At 43.7% G+C, this 20,723-nt stretch overlaps 2 protein-coding genes across 2 annotated transcripts in view; one reads left to right on the top strand and one right to left on the bottom strand.

The window, feature by feature from the left end:
- FRMD4B (FERM domain containing 4B) overlaps window positions 1-19,815 on the bottom strand; it is a 347,769-nt gene extending 327,954 nt beyond the window's left edge. The window contains exon 1 of the mRNA XM_082346172.1: window positions 19,454-19,815. The gene's annotated coding sequence lies outside the window, so the exon portion shown is untranslated. The remainder of the gene's footprint in view (window positions 1-19,453) is intronic.
- LOC309607553 (uncharacterized protein) lies at window positions 10,286-19,440 on the top strand. Its single transcript, XM_082346222.1, has 2 exons — window positions 10,286-11,799; window positions 11,850-19,440. Exon 2 carries the CDS (start codon window positions 18,328-18,330, stop codon window positions 19,303-19,305), a length of 978 nt encoding a protein of 325 aa, XP_082202348.1. The 5' UTR covers window positions 10,286-11,799; window positions 11,850-18,327; the 3' UTR covers window positions 19,306-19,440.
- Window positions 19,816-20,723: the final 908 nt, after the last annotated feature.

The raw sequence follows: 20,723 nt of genomic DNA, 5'->3' as shown, positions 1-20,723 counted from the left end.
CTGCCCACAGCTTGTTTTTGTAAATAAAGTTTTATTGGAATACAGCTTCATGCATCATTTTATGTTTTATCTGTGGCTATTCTTGCCCTGCAAAGACAGATTTGGGTAGCTGCAACCCAGACCATATGGCCTGCAAAGCCTAATATATTTAGTACCTGGCCCTTCACAGAAAAAGTGTGCTGACCCCTGAGTTATAGACTTGCCAGGCATTCCTCTGATTGCGGGTTTCTTGATTATGTCACTAAACCATAATGCAGTAAATCCTATAATCAATCTACCCAAAGACTTAGCACACATAGTGATGACTTCACACGTTTGACTTCCCGAAACTGCAACTGTGCAGAAGATGCCTGGGAACCTGGAATCAGCAGAAATATTCTCATAACCACACTCAAGGAAGAAGATACCAATAAATGCCCTGTAAAAGAGGCACACACCTCATCTTGGGCTTTTACCTGGGTGAAGGTTTTAAAAGCAGGAAGAGAGACAGAAATATGCAGAGAAGAGAAACAGAGCAAGAGGCAACTCTTGTATTACCTATCAACAGGCATCTCTCACTTAGAGATGCAGGTTCAAATCCCCACTCCACAACTCACTACTAGTTTCTTAAATCTCAATCTTCTCACCCATAAAATAGAAGGAATAATCTCATTTCTTAGGGGTGGGGATGTTTGGCAGATTAGCCAAGACTATAATGCATAGGACATTCTTAGCACTCCGCCTGGGATTTGCTAACTACTCAAAGGAGCCCTATTATTAGGAATAATGGCACCTACAAAGGAATAAAAATATGTGAGTATTTATACAGAGGCTCTCAGGCCCACACACAAGTCAGCTGTCAAAGAGTAACAGGATGATGGCAAGGAATGAAAAGTGATGTTTATCATGAGGAGCCCAAGTCAAGGAAAGCTCTAACCACATTTACAAACTCCATGTAAAAAAGTTAAGATCAGGTGCCATGTTTCCATCAGAAACAGTTCAAGCAAAAAAATAATGTAGGTGGGCAGAGGTAAGCTTTAATCACCTGGAGAAATCACTTTAGTGAAACAAATTTCTTATTCCTTGACCATACTATATAAATGAAACTGTAGGAGAAGTGGGGTAGGGGGTAGGGAGGAGTTTGCATTGCCCTGAAAGAAGGCAAAGTTACATTTCCCCCTCTTATTATAGACTGAAAGAATCTATCCAATAGCATGAACACTTGTTGACAAACTGTCAATTTTTAAATACCCTTTATCATTTTCACAGCTTTTCTCTGAAATCTAAAAAGGACCAATGATACTTTTCCAGTACGCTTTTCCAAGTGTAATTAAGCTCAGTGCTAGAAAGTACATCAAGAACCACTCAAGACTTGAACTGTTCAAAGCAGCTGAATCATTGCAAAAGTGCTTTCTTACTCTTAATTTGTTTGAATCAAACTTTTGACCTCTAGTAAACTGGACAGCCCATTCTTTAGGAAGTGAAAGTACAGCTAGAATGGGCACAGGGAAGTATATAAAACAGCACCCTTCTTTTTTTCTCTTCAAAATACAAATTGAATTAATTTAACACAGTTGGAGCAAATTACCATGATATGTCCTCAATTTGAGTCTTACGGCCCCGCTGGGATTGGGCTCTCTGTTCCCACTCTAAGGGCACATGGTTTTCATTACCTAATCAGGATCCTGCATTTCAAGTTGCATGTTTAAATGGATGCAATCAGTTCATTTGTGATTGCCTCAAATACCGTTAACTTTCCTGCTTTATCAAAGAAGTCACACTATATTAATGTTTTGAGATTTATTTAAATACTGAAAGGTTACTTGATAGAACAAGTTACACCAAGGATCATTTTTACTACACAGCAAGTAATTTTACTGAAATGTTCCACCAACACACTACTGATAAAGAAGCTCTTTTAAACGCATTTATTTATGAGACTTTTTAAAAATTATAGTTAATTTACAATATTACATTAGTTTCAGGTGTACAACATAGTAATTCAACATTTTTATAGATTATACTCCGTTTAAAGTTATTATAAAATATTGGCTAGGGAATTCCCTGGCGGTCCAGCAGTTAGGACTCCATGCTTCCATTGCCTAAGGCCCAGGTTCAATCCCTGGTGGGGGAACAAAGAACGTGCAAGCCGCGCGGATGCCACCAAAAATAAAAATAAAAAACAGGACTTCCCTGGTGGCGCAGTGGTTAAGAATCCGCCTGCCAATGCAGGGGACACGGGTTCGATCCCTGGCCCGGGAAGATCCCACATGCCGCGGAGCAACTAAGCCCGTGCGCCACAACTACTGAGCCTGTGCTCTAGAGCCCGCGAGCCACAGCTACTGAGCCCGCGTGCCTAGAGCCCATACTCCGCAATAAAAGAAGCCACCGCAGTGAGAAGCCCGCGCACGGCAACAAAGAGTAGCCCCTGCTCGAAGCAACTAGAGAAAGCCCGCGCACAGCAACGAAGACCCGGCAGCCATAAATAAATAAATAAATTTATTTTAAAAGTTTTAGAAATTTCTTTAAATAGATAAATAAAAACACAGTCTAAAAAAATATTGGCTATATTCCCTGGGCTGTACAATATATCCTTGTAGCTTATTTATTTATTTATTTATTTATTTTTTAACATCTTTATTGAAGTATAATTGCCTTACAATGGTGTGTTAGCTTCTGCTTTATAACAAAGTGAATCAGTTATACATATACAATATGTTCCCATATCTCTTCCCTCTTGCATCTCCCTCCCTCCCACCCTCTCCATCCCACCCCTCTAGGTGGTCACAAAGCACCGAGCTGATCTCCCTGTGCTGTGCGGCTACTTCCCACTAGCTATCTATTTTACATTTGGTAGTGTATATATGTCCATGACACTCTCTCACCCTGTCACATCTCACCCCACCCCCTCCCCATATCCTCAAGTCCATTCTCTAGTAGGTCTGTGTCTTTATTCCCGTCTTGCCACTAGGTTCTTCATGGCCTTTTTTTTTTTTTTTTTCCTTAGATTCCGTATATATGTGTTAGCGTACTGTATTTGTTTTTCTCTTTCTGACTTACTTCACTCTGTATGACAGACTCTAACTCCATCCACCTCATTACAAATACCTCCATTTCATTTCTTTTTATGGCTGAGTAATATTCCATTGTATATATGTGCCACATCTTCTTTATCCATTCATCTGTCGATGGACATTTAGGTTGCTTCCATGTCCTGGCTATTGTAAATAGAGCTGCAATGAACATTTTGGTACATGACTCTTTTTGAACTATGGTTTTCTCAGGGTATATGCCCAGTAGTGGGATTGCTGGGTCGTATGGTAGTTCTATTTGTAGTTTTTTAAGGAACCTCCATACTGTTCTCCATAGTGGCTGTATCAATTTACATTCCCACCAACAGTGCAAGAGTGTTCCCTTTCCTCCACACCCTCTCCAGCATTTATTGTTTCTAGATTTTTTGATGATGGCCATTCTGACTGGTGTGAGATGATATCTCATTGTAGTTTTGATTTGCATTTCTCTAAGATTAATGATGTTGAGCATTCTTTCATGTGTCTGTAGGCCATCTGTATATCGTCTTTGGAGAAATGTCTATTTAGGTCTTCTGCCCATTTTTGGATTGGGTTGTTCGTTTTTTTGTTATTGAGCTGCATGAGCTGCTTGTAAATCTTGGAGATTAATCCTTTGTCAGTTGCTTCATTTGCAAATATTTTCTCCCATTCTGACGGTTGTCTTTTGGTCTTGTTTATGGTTTCCTTTGCTGTGCAAAAGCTTTTAAGTTTCATTAGGTCCCATTTGTTTATTTGTGTTCTTATTTCCATTTCTCTGGGAGCTGGGTCAAAAAGAATCTTGCTGTGATGTATGTCATAGAGTGTTCTGCCTATGTTTTCCTCTAAGAGTTTGATAGTGTCTGCCCTTACACTTAGGTCTTTAATCCATTTTGAGTTTATTTTTGTGCATGGTGTCAGGGAGTGTTCTAATTTCATACTTTTACATGTACCTGTCCAATTTTCCCAGCACCACTTATTGAAGAGGCTGTCTTTTCTCCACTGTATATGCTTGCCTCCTTTATCAAAGATAAGGTGACCATATGTGTGTGGGTTTATCTCTGGGCTTTCTATCCTGTTCCATTGATCTATATTTCTGTTTTTGTGCCAGTACCAAACTGTCTTGATTACTGTAGCTTTGTAATATAGTCTGAAGTCAGGGAGCCTGATTCCCCCAGCTCCATTTTTCGTTCTCAAGATTGCTTTGGCTATTCGGGGTCTTTTGTGTTTCCATACAAATTGTGAAATTTTTTGTTCTAGTTCTGTGAAAAATGCCAGTGGTAGTTTGATAGGGATTGCATTGAATCTGTAGATTGCTTTGGGTAGTAGAGTCATTTTCACAATGTTGATTCTTCCAATCCAGGAACATGGTATATCTTTCCATCTATTTGTATCATCTTTAATTTCTTTCATCAGTGTCTTATAGTTTTCTGCATACAGGTCTTTTGTCTCTTTAGGTAGGTTTATTCCTAGATATTTTATTCTTTTTGTTGCAATGGTAAACGGGAGTGTTTTCTTAATTTCACTTTCAGATTTTTCGTCATTAGTGTATAGAAATGCAAGAGATTTCTGTGCATTAATTTTGTATCCTGCTACTTTACCAAATTCATTGATTAGCTCTAGGAGTTTTCTGGTAGCATCTTTAGGATTCTCTATGTATAGTATCATGTCATCTGCAAACAGTGACAGCTTTACTTCTTCTTTTCCGATTTGGATTCCTTTTATTTCTTTGTCTTCTCTGATTGCTGTGGCTAACACTTCCAAAACTATGTTCAATAATAGTGGTGAGAGTGGGCAACCTTGTCTTGTTCCTGATCTTAGTGGAAATGGTTTCAGTTTTTCACCATTGAGGACAATGTTGGCTGTGGGTTTGTCATATATAGCCTTTATTATGTTGAGGAAAGTTCCCTCTATGCCTACTTTCTGCAGGGCTTTTATCATAAATGGGTGTTGAATTTTGTCGAAAGCTTTCTCTGCATCTATTGAGATGATCATATGGTTTTTTTGTCCTTCAATTTGTTAATATGGTGTATCACATTGATTGATTTACGTATATTGAAGAATCCTTGCATTCCTGGGATAAACCCCACTTGATCATGGTGTATGATCCTTTTAATGTGCTGTTGGATTCTGTTTGCGAGTATTTTGTTGAGGATTTTTGCATCTATGTTCATCAGTGATATTGGCCTGTAGTTTTCTTTCTTTGTGACATCTTTGTCTGGTTTTGGTATCAGGGTGATGGTGGCCTCGTAGAATGAGTTTGGGAGTGTTCCTCCCTCTGCAATATTTTGGAAGAGTTTGAGAAGGATAGGTGTTAGCTCTTCTCTAAATGTTTGATAGAATTCACCTGTGAAGCCATCTGGTCCTGGGCTTTTGTTTGTTGGAAGGTTTTTAATCACAGTTTCAATTTCAGTGCTTGTGATTGGTCTGTTCACATTTTCTATTTCTTCCTGGTTCAGTCTCGGCAGTTTGTGCATTTCTAAGAATCTGTCCATTTCTTCCAGGTTGTCCATTTTATTGGCATAGAGTTGCTTGTAGTAATCTCTCATGATCTTTTGTATTTCTGCAGTGTCAGTGGTTACTTCTCCTTTTTCATTTCTAATTCTATTGATTTGAGTCTTCTCCCTTTTTCTCTTGATGAGTCTGGCTAATGGTTTATCAATTTTGTTTATCTTCTCAAAGAACCAGCTTTTAGTTTTATTGATTTTTGCTATTGTTTCCTTCATTTCTTTTTCATTTATTTCTGACCTGATCTTTATGATTTCTTTCCTTCTGCTAGCTTTGGGGTTTTTTTGTTCTTCTTTCTCTAATTGCTTTAGGTGCAAGGTTAGGTTGTTTATTCGAGATGTTTCCTGTTTCTTGAGGTAGGCTTGTATTGCTATAAACTTCCCTCTTAGCACTGCTTTTGCTGCATCCCATAGGTTTTGGGTCGTCGTATCTCCATTGTCATTTGTTTCTAGGTATTTTTTGATTTCCCCTTTGATTTCTTCAGTGATCACTTCGTTATTAAGTAGTGTATTGTGTAGCCTCCATGTGTTTGTATTTTTTACAGATCTTTTCCTGTAATTGATATCTAGTCTCATAGCATTGTGGTCGGAAAAGATACTTGATACTATTTCAATTTTCTTAAATTTACCAAGGCTTGATTTGTGACCCAAGATATGATCTATCCTGGAGAATGTTCCATGCACACTTGAGAAAAATGTGTATTCTGTTGTTTTTGGGTGGAATGTCCTATAAATATCAATTAAGTCCATCTTGTTTAATGTATCATTTAAAGCTTGTGTTTCCTTATTTATTTTCATTTTGGATGATCTGTCCATTGGTGAAAGTGGGGTGTTAAAGTCCCCTACTATGATTGTGTCGCTGTCGATTTCCCCTTTTACGGCTGTTAGTATTTGCCTTATGTATTGAGGTGCTCCTATGTTGGGTGCATAAATATTTACAATTGTTATACCTTCCTCTTGGATCGATCCCTTGATCATTATATAGTGTCCTTCTTTGTCTCTTGTAATAGTCTTTGTTTTAAAGTCTATTTTGTCTGATATGAGAATTGCTACTCCAGCTTTCTTTTGATTTCCATTTGCATGGAATATCTTTTTCCATCCCCTCACTTTCAGTCTGTATGTGTCTCTAGGTCTGAAGTGGGTCTCTTGTAGACAGCATATATATGGGTCTTGTTTTTGTATCCATTCAGCCAGCCTGTGTCTTTTGGTGGGAGCATTTAATCCATTTACATTCAAGGTAATTATCGATATGTATGTTCCTATTCCCATTTTCTTAAATGTTTTGGGTTTGTTATTGTAGGTGTTTTCCTTCTCTTGTGTTTCTTGCCTAGAGAAGTTCCTTTAGCATTTGTTGTAAAGCTGGTTTGGTGGTGCTGAATTCTCTCAGCTTTTGCTTGTCTGTAAAGGTTTTAATTTCTCCATCACATCTGAATGAGATCCTTGCTGGGTAGAGTAATCTTGGTTGTAGGTTTTTCTCCTTCATCACTTTAAGTATATCCTGCCACTCCCTTCTGGCTTGCAGAGTTTCTGCTGAAAGATCAGATGTTAACCTTATGGGGATTCCCTTGTGTGTTATTTGTTGTTTTTCCCTTGCTGCTTTTAATATGTTTTCTTTATATTTAATTTTTGACAGTTTGATTAATATGTGTCTTGGCGTGTTTCTCCTTGGGTTTATCCTGTATGGGACTCTCTGTGCTTCCTGGACTTGATTAACTATTTCCTTTCCCATATTAGGGAAGTTTTCAACTATAATCTCTTCAAATATTTTCTCAGTCCCTTTCTTTTTCTCTTCTTCTTCTGGGACTCCTATAATTCGAATGTTCGTGCGTTTAATGTTTTCCCAGCGGTCTCTGAGACTGTCCTCAATTCTTTTCATTCTTTTTTCTTTATCCTGCTCTGCAGTAGTTATTTCCACCATTTTATCTTCCAGGTCACTTATCCTTTCTTCTGCCTCAGTTATTCTGCTATTGATCCCATCTAGAGTATTTTTAATTTCATTTATAGTGTTTTTCATCGTTGCTTGGTTCCTCTTTAGTTCTTCTACGTCCTTGTTAAATGTTTCTTGCATTTTGTCTATTCTATTTCCAAGATTTTGGATCATCCTTACTATCATTATTCTGAATTCTTTTTCAGGTAGACTACCTATTTCCTCTTCATTTGTTTGGTCTGGTGTGTTTTGACCCTGCTCCTTCATCTGCTGTGTGTTTTTCTGTCGTCTCATTTTGCTTATCTTACTGTGTTTGGGGTCTCCTTTTCACAGGTTGCAGGTTCGTAGTTCCCGTTGTTTTTGGTATCTGTCCCCAGTGGGTAAGGTTGGTTCAGTGGGTTGTGTAGGCTTCCTGGTGCAGGGGACTATTGCCTGTGTTCTGGTGGATGAGGTTGAATCTTGTCTTTCTGGTGGGCACGTCCACGTCTGGTGGTGTGTTTTGGGGTGTCTGTGGCCTTATGATTTTAGGCAGCCTCCCTGCTAATGGATGGGGCTGTGTTCCTGTCTTGCTAGTTGTTTGGCATAGGGTGTCCAGCCCTGTAGCTTGCTGGTCGTTGAGTGAAGCTGGGTCTTGATGTTGAGATGGAGATCTCTGAGAGATTTTTGCCGTTTGGTATTACGTGGAGCTGGTAGGTCTCTTGTGGACCAGTGTCCTGAAGTTGGCTCTCCCACCTCAGAGGCACAGCCCTGATGCCTGGCTGGAGCACCAAGAGCCTTTCATCCACACAGCTCAGAATATAAGGGAGAAAAAAATAGAAAGAAAAAAGAGGATAAAATAAAATAAAATAAAGCTATTATAATAAAAAATAAGAAAAAAATTATTAAGAGTAAATGTATTCAGAAAAAAATTTTTTTAATTTTTAAAAATAGATTTATTAATTTTTTATAGTAAAAAATAAGAAAAAAATTTTTAAGAAAAAAATTTATTAAGAAAAAAAATTTTAATTTTTTAAAATAAAAAGTATGAAAAAACTTATTAAAAACTTTTTTAATTTCTAAAAATAGAAAATACAGAAAAAATTATTAAGAAAACATATATTAGGAAAAAAAAATATTTTAAGTAAAAAAAAAAAAATGGACGGACCTAACCCTAGGACTAATGGTGAAAGCAAAGCTATACAGACAAAATCTCACCCAGAAGCATACACATATACACTCACAAAAAAAGGAAAAGGGGAAATTAATATATCCTGCTCCTAAAGTCCACCTTTTGAATTTGGGATGATTCGTTGTCTATTCAGGTATTCAACAGATGCAGGCACATCAAGTTGTTTGTGGAGTTTTAATCCGCTGCTTCTGAGGCTGCTGGGAGAGATTTCCCTTCCTCTTCTTTGTTCGTACAGCTCCCAGCGTTCAGCTTTGGATTTGGACCCGCCTCTGCATGTACATCGCCTGAGGGCGTCCGTTCCCCGCCCAGACAGAACGGGGTTAAAGGAGCAGCTGCTTCGGGGGCTCTGGCTCACTCAGGCCCAGGGAGGGAGCGGTAAGGAGGAGGCGGGGCGAGCCTGCGGCGTCAGAGGCGTTGTGACGTTGCAGCAGCCTGAGGCACGCCGTGTGTTCTCCCGGGGAAGTTGTCCCCCGGATCACGGGAGCCTGGCAGTGGTGAGCTGCACCGGCTCCCGGGAGGGGCAGTGTGGAGAGTGACCTGTGCTCGCACACAGGCTTCTTGGTGGCGGCAGCAGCAGCCTTAGCGTTTCCTACCAGTCTCTGGGGTCCGCGCTAATGGCCGCGGCTCGCGCCCGTCTCTGGGGTCTGCGCTGTTAGCCGCGGCTCGCGCCCGCCTCTGGAGTTCGTCTAGGCGGCGCTCTGAATCCCCTCTCCTTGCGCGCCGCGAAACAAAGAGGCAAGAAAAAGTCTCTTGCCTCTTCGGCGGCTGCAGACCTTCTCTCCGGCTCCCTCCCGGCTCGCCGCGGCACGCCAACCCCTTCAGGCTGTGTTCACGCCGCCAACCCCAGTCCTCTCCCTTCGATCCGACCGAAGCCCGCGCCTCAGCTCCCAGCCCCGCCCGCCCCAGCGGGTGAGCAGACAAGCCTCTCGGGCTGGTGAGCGCTGCTCGGCGCTGAGCCTCTGTGCGGGAATCTCTCCGTTTTTCCCTCTGCGCCCCTGTTGCTGTGGGATCCGCGCTGATAGCCGCGGCTCGCACCCGTCTCTGGATTTCGTTTAGGCAGCGCTCTGAATCCCCTCTCCTTGCGCGCCGCGAAACAAAGAGGCAAGAAAAAGTCTCTTGCCTCTTCGGCAGCTGCAGACTTTTTCCCGGACTCCCTCCCGGCTAGCACCAAAGCCCGAGCCTCAGCTCCCAGCCCCCGCCCGCCCCGGCGGGTGAGCAGACAAGCCTCTCGGGCTGGTGAGTGCTGGTTGGCGCCGAGCCTCTGTGCGGGAGTCTCTCCGCTTTGCCCTCCGCACCCCTGTGGCTGCGCTCTCCTCCGCGGCTCCGAAGCTTCCCCCCTCTGCCACCCGCAGTCTCTGCCCGCAAAGGGGCTTCCTAGTGCCTGGAAACCTTTCCTCCTTCACGGCTCCCTCCCACTGGCGCAGGTCCCGTCCCTATTCTTTTGTCTCTGTTATTTCTTTTTTCTTTTACCCTACCCAAGTACGTGGGGATTTTCTTGCCTTTTGGGAGGTCTGACGTCTTCTGCCAGCGTTCAGTAGGTGTTCTGTAGGAGCAGTTCCACGTGTAGATGTATTTCTACTGTATCTGTGGGAAGGAAGGTGATCTCCGCGTCTTACTCTTCCGCCATCTTGCCCCTACTCCCATTTATTTTATACATAGTAGTTTTTCTCTCTTAATCCCCTATGCCTATCTCGCCCCTCCCCCATCCTCTGCACATTAGTAATCACTAGTGTGTTCTCCGAGCCCTTTTTTAAAAAAGTTAAAGTGAGAACAGTGCAACGGCTGTGGCTAAAGTGCAAATCCTTAATAAGATTTGAAGGTCAGAGGGCACTTCTGGTGGTTCATAATGTAAAGATCATCCCCCACTTGAGAAATCCAGAGAGGTAATTAACATAGGCTAAGGTCAGTCTGCTGTTGAGTTGCGATTAGAACTCAGCCTTTCTGACTCTCCACCCAGGGTCACCGCACCCCTTTCTCCCCAGCTCCTCCTTCATCTGGCAGAACCCTGCCGGAGTAGTACACTTGGATGAACCAGGGCCAGAGCTGGCTCTGTGATTCGTGCCTCCCACTCAGGTCACATATGGCCCCCCTGCTCTTTTTCGAGGACTGAATTGATGGGATGGGCTCAGTCAGGTGCAACAAGGGAAGCCAGAAAACAATCCTCAGCCCTCATCCGTTGTTGGGTTCCCTACCGCCGCTGTCGGCTTTTATAAGCACCAGCTGGAACGTGGATGCTGGTATTCCAGAAAGACCTTTTGAATCAAGAAGGGCAGTGATGGGCCCCATGCTGTGGCAGAGGCATAATTATTTCCAATAACTGTCTCTCTAGGCTACTTGGTGATTTCCAAAGCAAAGCGCCTTCTCATTGCAACAAAACATTCAGTGTTTATTTGCAGGAGCGGGGGTGGGGCAAGGGGGCAGTTTTGAACTTATTTCTCATGGAAGGTCACAATGCTAAAAACTCCAGTCTGGTCATAGTTTATTCAGCAAGGCAGAAAGGAATATAATCAACTTTGGCTGAGGGTTCAGGATCTGTTTTAGAGGGCAATATTCTTACCTGAAACAAGATGAGCCATTAGAATCTCCGGTGAGCTATGCTCTCTCGAGAGAGCTGAGCCTCTCAGGCTGTGACTGTCGGGGATAACACAAAGCAGAGCCACTTGCAGTGTGACGTCCAAGAGCACAGACTCGGTTGACTTTGAATTCCAGGTCTATCACTAACCAGCTGTGTGATTCTGAATAGTGATGCAGCCTCTCCAAGCCTCCGTTTTCACCTCCATAAAGTGTGAGCTACGGTGGTTCATGGTGGAAATGGAATGAAATATATACTGTCTGGAAAGCACTCGGCAAGTAGCTGGCACTCATAGGGAATCAACAAATGGGGACTATTACGACTGGGAAATGGGGCTTGTTCTTTGCAAAGGGAGGTTATCCTAAGTGAACGTTTCAGTGTACTGATCAGACTGTTCCTGAAATCTCCACTTTGCTGGCGCAGGCATTTTTGGGAGTCTTCCGTATTCCTTGTACCCTTCCTCCTGCTCATCAAGCCTGTCTGGGAACTCTCCACTTGCTGCTACAAATCTTTCAGGCCAAAGTGAAACCCTACCCGCTCCCGCTACCCCACTGCAGCAACTCTGGGGCAGATCACCGTCCCTGTATCTCTCTTTTGGTGTCGCACTTTCTCTGGATGGGAGAGTTTACAATTTCTCTGGATGGGGGAGTTTACACTTTCTCTGGATGGGGGAGTTTACCACCCACTTTCATTCACATCTTCTCTCCCCAACTAGCTTAAGCCTCTGGGAAACGGGATTCCCTTACATTTCTTTGTGTTTTTTTGGTTTTTTTTTTTTTTAAGTATAGTTCATGTACAATATAAGTTACAGGTGTACAATATAGTGATCAACAATTTTTAAAAGTTCTGCTCCATTTACAGTTACTATAAAATACTGGCTATATTCCCTGTGTCGTACAATACATCCTTGTAGCTTATTTATTTCACACCTAATAGTTTGTACCTCTGAATCCTCTCCCCTGTTTTGCCCTTTCATCCTTCTCTCTCCCCACTGGTAACCACTAACGTGTTCTCTATATCTGTGAGTCTGTTTCTTTTTCGTTATATTCACCAGTTTGTTTTATTTTTTTAGATTCTACATATAAGTTATACAGTATTTGTCTTTCTCTCTCTGACTTATTTCACTTAGCATAATACCCTCCAAGTCCATCCATATTGTTGGAAATGGCAAAATTTCACTTTTTATGACTGAGTAGTATTCCAGTGTGTGTGTGTGTGTGTGTGTGTGTGTGTGTGTGTGTGTGTATGTCACATCTTCTTTTTCCATTCATCTCTTGATGGACATTTAGGTCACTTCCATATCTTGGCAATTGTAAATAATGCTGTTATGAACATTGGGATGCATGCATCTTTTCACATTAGTGTTTTTGTTTTTTCAGATACATACCCAGGAGTAGAATTGCTGGGTCATATGGTAATTTTATTTTTAGTTGTTTGAGAAACCTCCATACTGTTTTCCACAGTAGCTGCACCAATTTACATTCCCACCAACAGTGTAGGAGGGTTCTCTTTTCTCCACATCCTCGCCAACATTTGTCATTTGAAGATTTTTTGATGATAGCCACCCTGACAAGTGTGAGGTGATATCTCATTGTGCCTTACATTTCTTTGAATCCTCCATGGCACCCAGCACATGTCCAAGAATCTTCTAGATTCTCTGATCCCTTCCTAGGCAAACTGTGGTCCATAGACCAGCACCATCAGCATCATCTGGGAGCTTGTTAGAAAGGCAGAATCTCAGGCTCTGCCCCAGATCTACTGAATCAGTATCTGATTCCCAACTGATTCCTGTGCACAGAGTTGGAGAGATGTTGCTCTAGCCCAGTATTCCCTGGACTTCAGTCATTCACATCTTCCCCTTCGTAGCTTTCATCATTTTTCAATACTACCCACCCTATGTTTTACCTAATATACATTTTTAAGTGATTTTACATTAACACTGTGTCTTGCTAGCCTCATCTTAAGCAATAATATTGTCTGTTAATAGTTATTTGGCAAGGCAGAAAGAAATCTACTATTTAATAAAGTTTGAAGGTCTGAGTGAAAAAAAATTGGGGGGGTACACATTAAAATAAATAAATAATCACTAAAGTAAAATGATTCTCCATCTATCATCTAAAATTAACTCATATTCACCAGGGGTTCACCTACGCCAGTAACACAGCACTAGACTTTTTGTAGCTGGATTAGAAGACATCTCCCCAACACCAGATCTAGTGTTCCTGGTCCATGCCTGCTCCCACTCAGCACGTTTGCTTTGTGAGATGGATGCATGTGTCCTCAAAATATAGATGGTCGTGGGAGGCAGAAAACCTCGGTTCTGGCCCTACACCATCCCTAAATAACTTGCCAAGTCACATCCCATCTTTGGGGCTCATTTTTGAAGGTTAGTTGATCTCAAAGCTCCCTTCCAAGTCTAACAATATGACACAATAAATGAGAGCAGAGGCTCTGGGGTCAAAATGACTTGGGGTTGCAATTAAGCCTCTATTCCTTGCTAATTTCATTAAGTCTCAGTTTTCCTCATCTGTAAAATGGGAGTAATAACAACAAATGGCCTTAACACCCAGATCACAGGATTCGTAAGAATAAAGAAAACAATAGCTGAAAAATGCTTAGACTGAAATGTGGTACATAGTGTTCAATAAAAAATATAGCTATTTCTACTTCTTCCTAGCCTCCACAAAGCTAGGAAAAAGTTAACATTTATGGAATATTTAATATGTAGCAGGCGCTGCATGAAACACTTATTTTCTCCTCATAATCACCCAATGAGGTAGGAAATCTTATTCTCCCCATTTTAGAGATGAGGAAACTGAGGCACAAAAAAGGTTAAGCCGCTTGTTCAAAGTCACGCATTCAGTAAGTGGTGCAGTTGGATTTGAGGGCAGGTCATCTGACATGAGAGCCAGCGTTTATAACCACAACCTACCCTGCTCTTCTGTAAAAGACTGGTCAACACACAGACTTTGCCAATTTGACAAATATTACGTAATCTTGGCAGTGTAATTCCCAGCACAGGTGAGCAGTTCTTATTATCATTAGTTCTACTATTATATACTTGGTCTTTACATCGGAACAAGTTGCTACCAGGCATCAGGAGTTTCACCCTTCAATTATGGTAAGAACTTTATTTTTTTAATGCTTTAAAAATTTTTAAGTATAAAAAGGTGAACAAAATATAAGTATACAGCTCCATAATTATCTCCAAGTGAAAAGCCATGTATCCATCACTGTGCTGCCCCAGAAACTCCTAAACACTTTCCCTCCCTCCCCTTCAAATGTAACCACTGTCCAGGGGTTTCTCAACCTCAGCACTACCTACATTTGGGGCTGGATGATTCTTTGTTGTGGGGACCGTCCTGTGCATGGTTAAGATGTTTACCAGTATCCCTGGTCCCCACTAGATTCCATTAGCATCCTCCCGCAAGTGGCAACAACTAACAATTTCTCTTTACACTGACAAATGTCCCCAGAGGGGCAAAATCACCCCTGGTTGAGACCCACCACACTCTCATGATTTTTCGGCATTCACTTTTTTGCTTTCCTTTATAATATTTCTACCACTTGAGCACGCATCCTTAAATACCATCTAATCTTGCCTGGTGAGAGGAGTTCTTTATAATTTAATCTATTAAAAAGACCCCTAATCATGGCCCCCTAAAATAGCCTTTATAGGTGAAGTGACCATGTAATTTATCGTTCAAACTGGAGGTGCAGATATTAACCAGGACTGACCTGGGCAAGCCAGCATGATCACCTGACTTCCGGGGATCCCCTGCTAGGAGTAAACATTATCCTCCCAGCCGCATACAATAGGGTCCCCTTCCCACTGGATAATTGTACATAAAGTGACAGAGCACAATTAAAAGCAGCACATACCCAGGGGCGAAGCAACATAGACACAGATAAATATCTCCAAGATGAAGAGCTGCAAAGCAGAGAACTCATTCGCCTTGGCCCATAAGGAGGTGTACTCTTCAAATAATTTGCCTAAAGACACTACTCTAAATAACTACTTTCACCACATTTGCACAACACATTGATTAAAATAATTGCCTTCCAAGATTTGCACATAGATGCAAAAAAGAGACTTAGGGTCTATAGTGGGTTTTAAATCAATATATCTGCCTTTTTCCCTCAGTGTCACTGCAAAGTACAAAAACCACCATTAATTTGACCTCTGCATTGTGATCTCCAAGTCCTGATATTGACCATGGTAAAAGTGACAGCTAAGGCTTTCCTTACACACATGAGAAATCATATTGATAATCTATGTGCCTGAATATAATTCAGTTCGTCCTCCATCATTTTGGGCATCAAAGAGAACAGAAATCAGCCTACACTGAGTTAGGCACTTGAAAATTGTGGTGAACTTTATTCAACTTCCTGGCATCCATTTGCCCCTTTTCCAGCAACTGTATCCATCTGGAGGTCCCGGCCTCCAGCGTCCATGGTCCATATGGCCTGGATAGGACTCCACCACTAGGGCGATGGGGTTTCCTCCAGCCAAGCCAACTGGGCTAATCAGAACTGGTGTTGAGACTTTTTGCTCAACAACTGGGGAAGGACGGTTTATGCTTTTTCTGTTAGACTTGAACCTGGAATTGTGTAAACGGGCAACTGCTACAGTCATCTTGCCACCCAACAAGGAACCAAAAGGAAGGAAGAGAAAGGCAGAGCTTAAGATGAAAAGAATCAGATCCTGAAGTCACTGTTCAGCCCTGAGCAAGATGCTCTTTTTTTTTTTTTTAATTTTTATTTATTTATTTATTTATGGCTGTGTTGGGTCTTCGTTTCTGTGCGAGGGCTTTCTCTAGTTGCGGCAAGTGGGGGCCACTCATTATCGCGGCCTCTCTTGCTGCGGAGCACAGGCTCAGTAATTGTGGCTCACGGGCCTAGTCGCTCCGCGGCATGTGGGATCTTCCCAGGCCAGGGCTCGAACCTGTGTCCCCTGCACTGGCAGGCAGATTCTCAACCACTGAGCCACCAGGGAAGCCCCCAAACTTTTTGACAGCAACTCACAGTATGAATTACATTTAATCCTGCAACCCAGAGTTTGCACACAACCCCGGATACAGGACTGACCCAAAGTTTCATGAAACTACAGAACCTTCACTAACATATGATGATGGTGATACTTCCTGTCCTGTAATACTTTAAAAAAATACTGGTGCGACCCACTAAATTGATTTCATGACCTTCATTTTGAAAAACACTGCTTTATGAGATTAGGTTAAAAATTGATTTCACCAGGAAGAATGAGATTTTTTTAAAATGACATGATAATTTTAATCAGGTTATTGAGGAAAATAGGAGGTTTGGCCCCTAAATTAAGCATCTAGCAATAGAAAATTGCTGTCTCACCAGTTCTCTCTGACCGCACAGGACACACATTTTACCAGGAGAAAAAAATCTTAATGACCTAAATATAAATAAATTACAAAAAAAAAAAAGATAAGTGGAGTTCTAAAACAAAACAAAAACCATGTCTAAAAAGAGAGAGAAGAGAGATAGCTAAGTAAGGAAATAGACACCCAAGTCTTGCTGATGAGCCGAGTTACATGATTTATTTATCTACAGGTTAAAGATAATAATTTCAGTGAACCGCAGCAATCACTAAATATGTAAAAATAGTGCCTTCATAATAAGATCAAATCTCTGGGGCAGATTTAGGGGGAGTGAGGGAGAGAGGGAAGGACAGAGGGTGGGATGGAGGGAGGGAGGGAGAGAGAAGGAGTAAGTGGGGGAGGGAAGAAGAGAGGGACAGAGAGAGAGAGAAATCCCTTGCAGTATAATAAGCCTGATGCCTTCACTTACATGTGTAAAATAACTATGAAAAGTTCCTGAAATTTCAGACAATTACTGCAGCCTGGACAAGACAGGGTATTTTTAACTGTTTTCCATGTACCTTATTTGTATTGTCAGTTAGCCAAAACTTCCTTTTTGTCTGCTCAAAAGCACTGCAGAGTCTTGATTAAATCTGTGGAATCAAACGGAGAGCTCGGATTCTCAGGCTTGCTGGAAATAGAGGCCAGTCAAGTAAACAGTCCTGAGAAAACTCTGCATTTCCACTCTGGAGTGGCTGTAGAGTTAACTCCTCCCACACTTTTCCAGCTTGTCAGGCTCAAGCACATTTGTCTGCCTGTTTGAGAAGGCCCATTAACTTTCCCGTGGCGAAAATGAAAATTCAAAACCATTATTCATTTCAAAACCAAGTGAAGTTTAAGACAATCACTTGCACACCCAGGAGAGGTGACTTCTGAGAAACTTCCCAGTGATCATGAAAATCAGACCTCACTATAATGGTATTTTAGGTAGATTTCTTCATTTTCCATCATCATAGTGTTCAAATGCATTCCACCTGCATTACTGAATTGAAGCAAATGAAGTGTTTAATTAACACCTGCAGATGCCATGAGGAAACGATAAACCTCTTCTGTTCAAGAAGTTCTGGGAATTGCGTGAATTCTTCTGACCCTCTTTTAGGAAATGTAACAAGCACTGTTCAAAAGGTAGAGGTGAATGTGTGTGGTGTGCGCATGAGTGCATGTACATTTACTCTTTATTTCCAGTTTTTCAGATATACAAAAAAGAAGGAAGACTCACAGAGTCAGGAGTATACCCATCACCTAGTTTATGACATTTAGAGACCAAAATATACACTGAGTGCTCACCTTGGTTCAGTCACTCTTTTAAACATCATCTGATTTAATCTTATGAAAAACACAGGAGGTAGTTATTGTTGTTATGATTGTAATTATTTTTGTTTCATCATCATCAATGCCACCACGGCACAGCCTTTTTAGAGGCACTGTTACAGTTAAGACCCTGGCATCTGGAAACAGACCTCATGTAAACCAAAAATCACCAGTGTAACTTATGGCAGGTTACTTAACCTCGCTCTAGGGCTTGGTTTACCACTCCGTGGACTATTTATGATGTCACAAAACTGCCTATTGGGGTGCCTGTCCCATAGTAAGCTCTCTTAAGCGCCATTCCTAACAGTATGTGTGTGGGAGATCAAAGAGCAAGCAGCTTGGTGAGGTTAAGTAAGGCGAAGCTGCTTCTCTTCCCCTGCAGACGTTTGATATGGAAGCTCCATTCTCTTTAGGACAGTAAACAGCATGCCAGGGATTGCGCTAAAATCTTGTACCCAACCTCCAAATGAGTTGACAAGTTTCTGGGGTATCCAGAAACTAGCTAACCTTGAAGGATCAACCACCTTTCCGGAAAGACTGCGGCTGTCAGCACTCGCGGGTCTTTTTCCCCACCAAGGGGCCACCTTCCAGACGCAGCCTGGAATTGGGTACCAGCAAGCCGACCAAGTCGGTTCGCAAAGTTCAGAGGAGTTGGCTCTGGTATGTTTACAAGTCCTAGCAGATCGCAGGAATGTTCAAGATAATTATTACCCCACCCAGGAGCGCCTAGCCCAACCCTCTCACATCTGGAAGGAAGCGGCCACACAAAGGAGAACGAGAGACCTCCTCCTGCTGCAGCTTTCTCAGGCCCGGGGAAGGTTTAATACGAGATCTCGCCCCTTTTGTGAACAAGACCAGGCACTGCTCAGCAGTATCGTTCGGAGCACAGATCATTCAATGCAAAGGAAGAGTTCATCCCCTAGTCCAAATCGAATGGCATTTCCCAAAATATCATCTTTGTTTTTCCCTCCCCAGATGAAAGTAAAAAGTGAAATACTCCAGAAAATAGATAGGGAGCGATCCACACGCATACAGCCACTTCAACATAGGAGGGGCAAGAATCAGACACACCTATTTGAAAAGGGCAGCCAAACCAAACCCTTAGTATCCTCTGCAAACGCAAGGGATTTCCGCCCTCCACTCCTCTCGCCGCGTTTTGAAAGTATCTCTGGGCAGCCCGACCTGGGATTCATCAGCATTTCTCCCCACCTCCCACGAACGCGCGGCAACCAAAGCACATGGTCCCTGGCGGCGCGCCTGCAAACCCCACCAGCGCCAACGCCCCGAAACCGCCAAACTTCCTGTCTCCACACCACCAAAGCGACCAAAGCGCCGCGCCAAGTGCCCAAGGGACTCCGGCGGAGGCTGCAGGCAGCAGGGGAGCGGCGGGGCGGGGTTTCCTGACCGCGGGAGCGCCCGGGACCCGCACCTCCACTGGGGGTCTCCAAACGCGCGCGCTGCGCCCCGGGCGCACTGCAAGCGCCGCTGCGGCCGCGTCGCACGGTCGCCCCCAGCTGCGCGCTCGGGGCACCCGAGGCAGTCGCCCACCTACCTGCTCTGCTGCTTCCAGCCTCGGGCGCTCGGGGGGGCTGTCGACCGCTACTTTATTGTCTCGGCTGCTCACCGCGCGGGACCTGGGGACCCGGCTCTGCGCCAGCCCCACAACTCCGCTCTGCGCAGAGCCTTCCCCGGCGTCTGCCTTCCTCCTTCTCCTCCTCCTCTCTGCTCAAGCTCCTGCTCTGCACGTGAGCCGCGCAGCCCGAATCCCGGGCTCGCAGGGCAGCCAGCTCCCGCCGCATCCCCCAGCCCGGGGCTGCTTGTCGCCCCCGCCGTCGCTCGCCGCGCGTCCTCGCTTTGATCCACACTTAAAGCAGCGCCCCAGGCCGCCTTCCTCGCGTCCTGCAGTCCTTCCGTCCTGCCTGCCTCCTCTCGCTGTCAGCCCCAGCTCTGGGCTCCTCTCTCCCCAGCCGCCCCCGCCCGCCGCCTCTCCGGGGGCTGGGCGGCCGCTGCCAATGAGACTCCTCTGATGCGCTGCTCCGGCCCAGTCATTGTATCGGGAGGGGAGGAAGGGGAGGGGGAGCGAGAGGAAGGGAGGGGGCGCCCTCGGCCCCCGCCGCGCCGCTGCGGGCTGGGCTCGCCTTCCCTACAGAGAAAAGGTACTGGTGCCAAGGGGCGCGGAGCGGCTGGCGCTCCCAAGAGTGGGGGGAAAGGGAGGGGGTCACCAGCCCGCGCCTATCATCTCTCCCTCCGACTCAAAAGCGCTAGGAGGGACTTGATTCCGCCTCCGTGGCTTCAAGCATCCCAAGACTCGACTGCCCTTAGAATAAAGGGAATGAATGAGACACCGGCGGCTGCGGGAAGCACAGAATCTAGCCAGGGATGGGACTGGGTCTGGCTATTGACTTAATTTGAGATTCCCGCAAACTGGCGTTTCTGCTCTTGAAAGAAAAAAATAGGAAGGAAGGGAGGGAGGGAAGGTATAGAGAAAGAAAAGAGACAGAGAGACAAAGACAGAGAAAGACACAGAGAGAGGCAGAGACAGATAAAGAAGAGGGAAAAAGAGAAAGCCTATCCAATGCCAGGCAGAACAGTTCTGTGATTCAGGAGTGTTTTGTTGTGCTTTCTTTACAGATGAAGAAAGGGAAGAGAGGGGTTAACTCAAAATCGCTAATAAGTGACGGGACAGAGCTTCCAACTTGATCTGATGCTGAGTGTACTATAGCAAAGGAGAGAAGGGGTGGAAGAAGGGAGGACCATTGGTGAAGGAGCCATTGAGATTTTTCCTATTATCTCCAAATGGGTTGGCAAGTAGAGCCCCAGAG

The sequence above is a fragment of the Balaenoptera borealis genome, assembly GCF_965194805.1.
Source record: "Balaenoptera borealis genome assembly, chromosome: 12".
Classification (NCBI taxonomy): domain Eukaryota; kingdom Metazoa; phylum Chordata; class Mammalia; order Artiodactyla; family Balaenopteridae; genus Balaenoptera; species Balaenoptera borealis.
The sequence above is the reverse complement of the archived record's forward strand: the minus strand, read 5'-3'. Positions and strand labels throughout refer to the sequence as shown.

What these genes read in the sequence shown, in the direction of transcription:
- LOC309607553 (XM_082346222.1), top strand. Translation starts at nt 18,328, where the DNA reads ATGCCAGGGATTGCGCTAAAATCTTGTACCCAACCTCCAAATGAGTTG.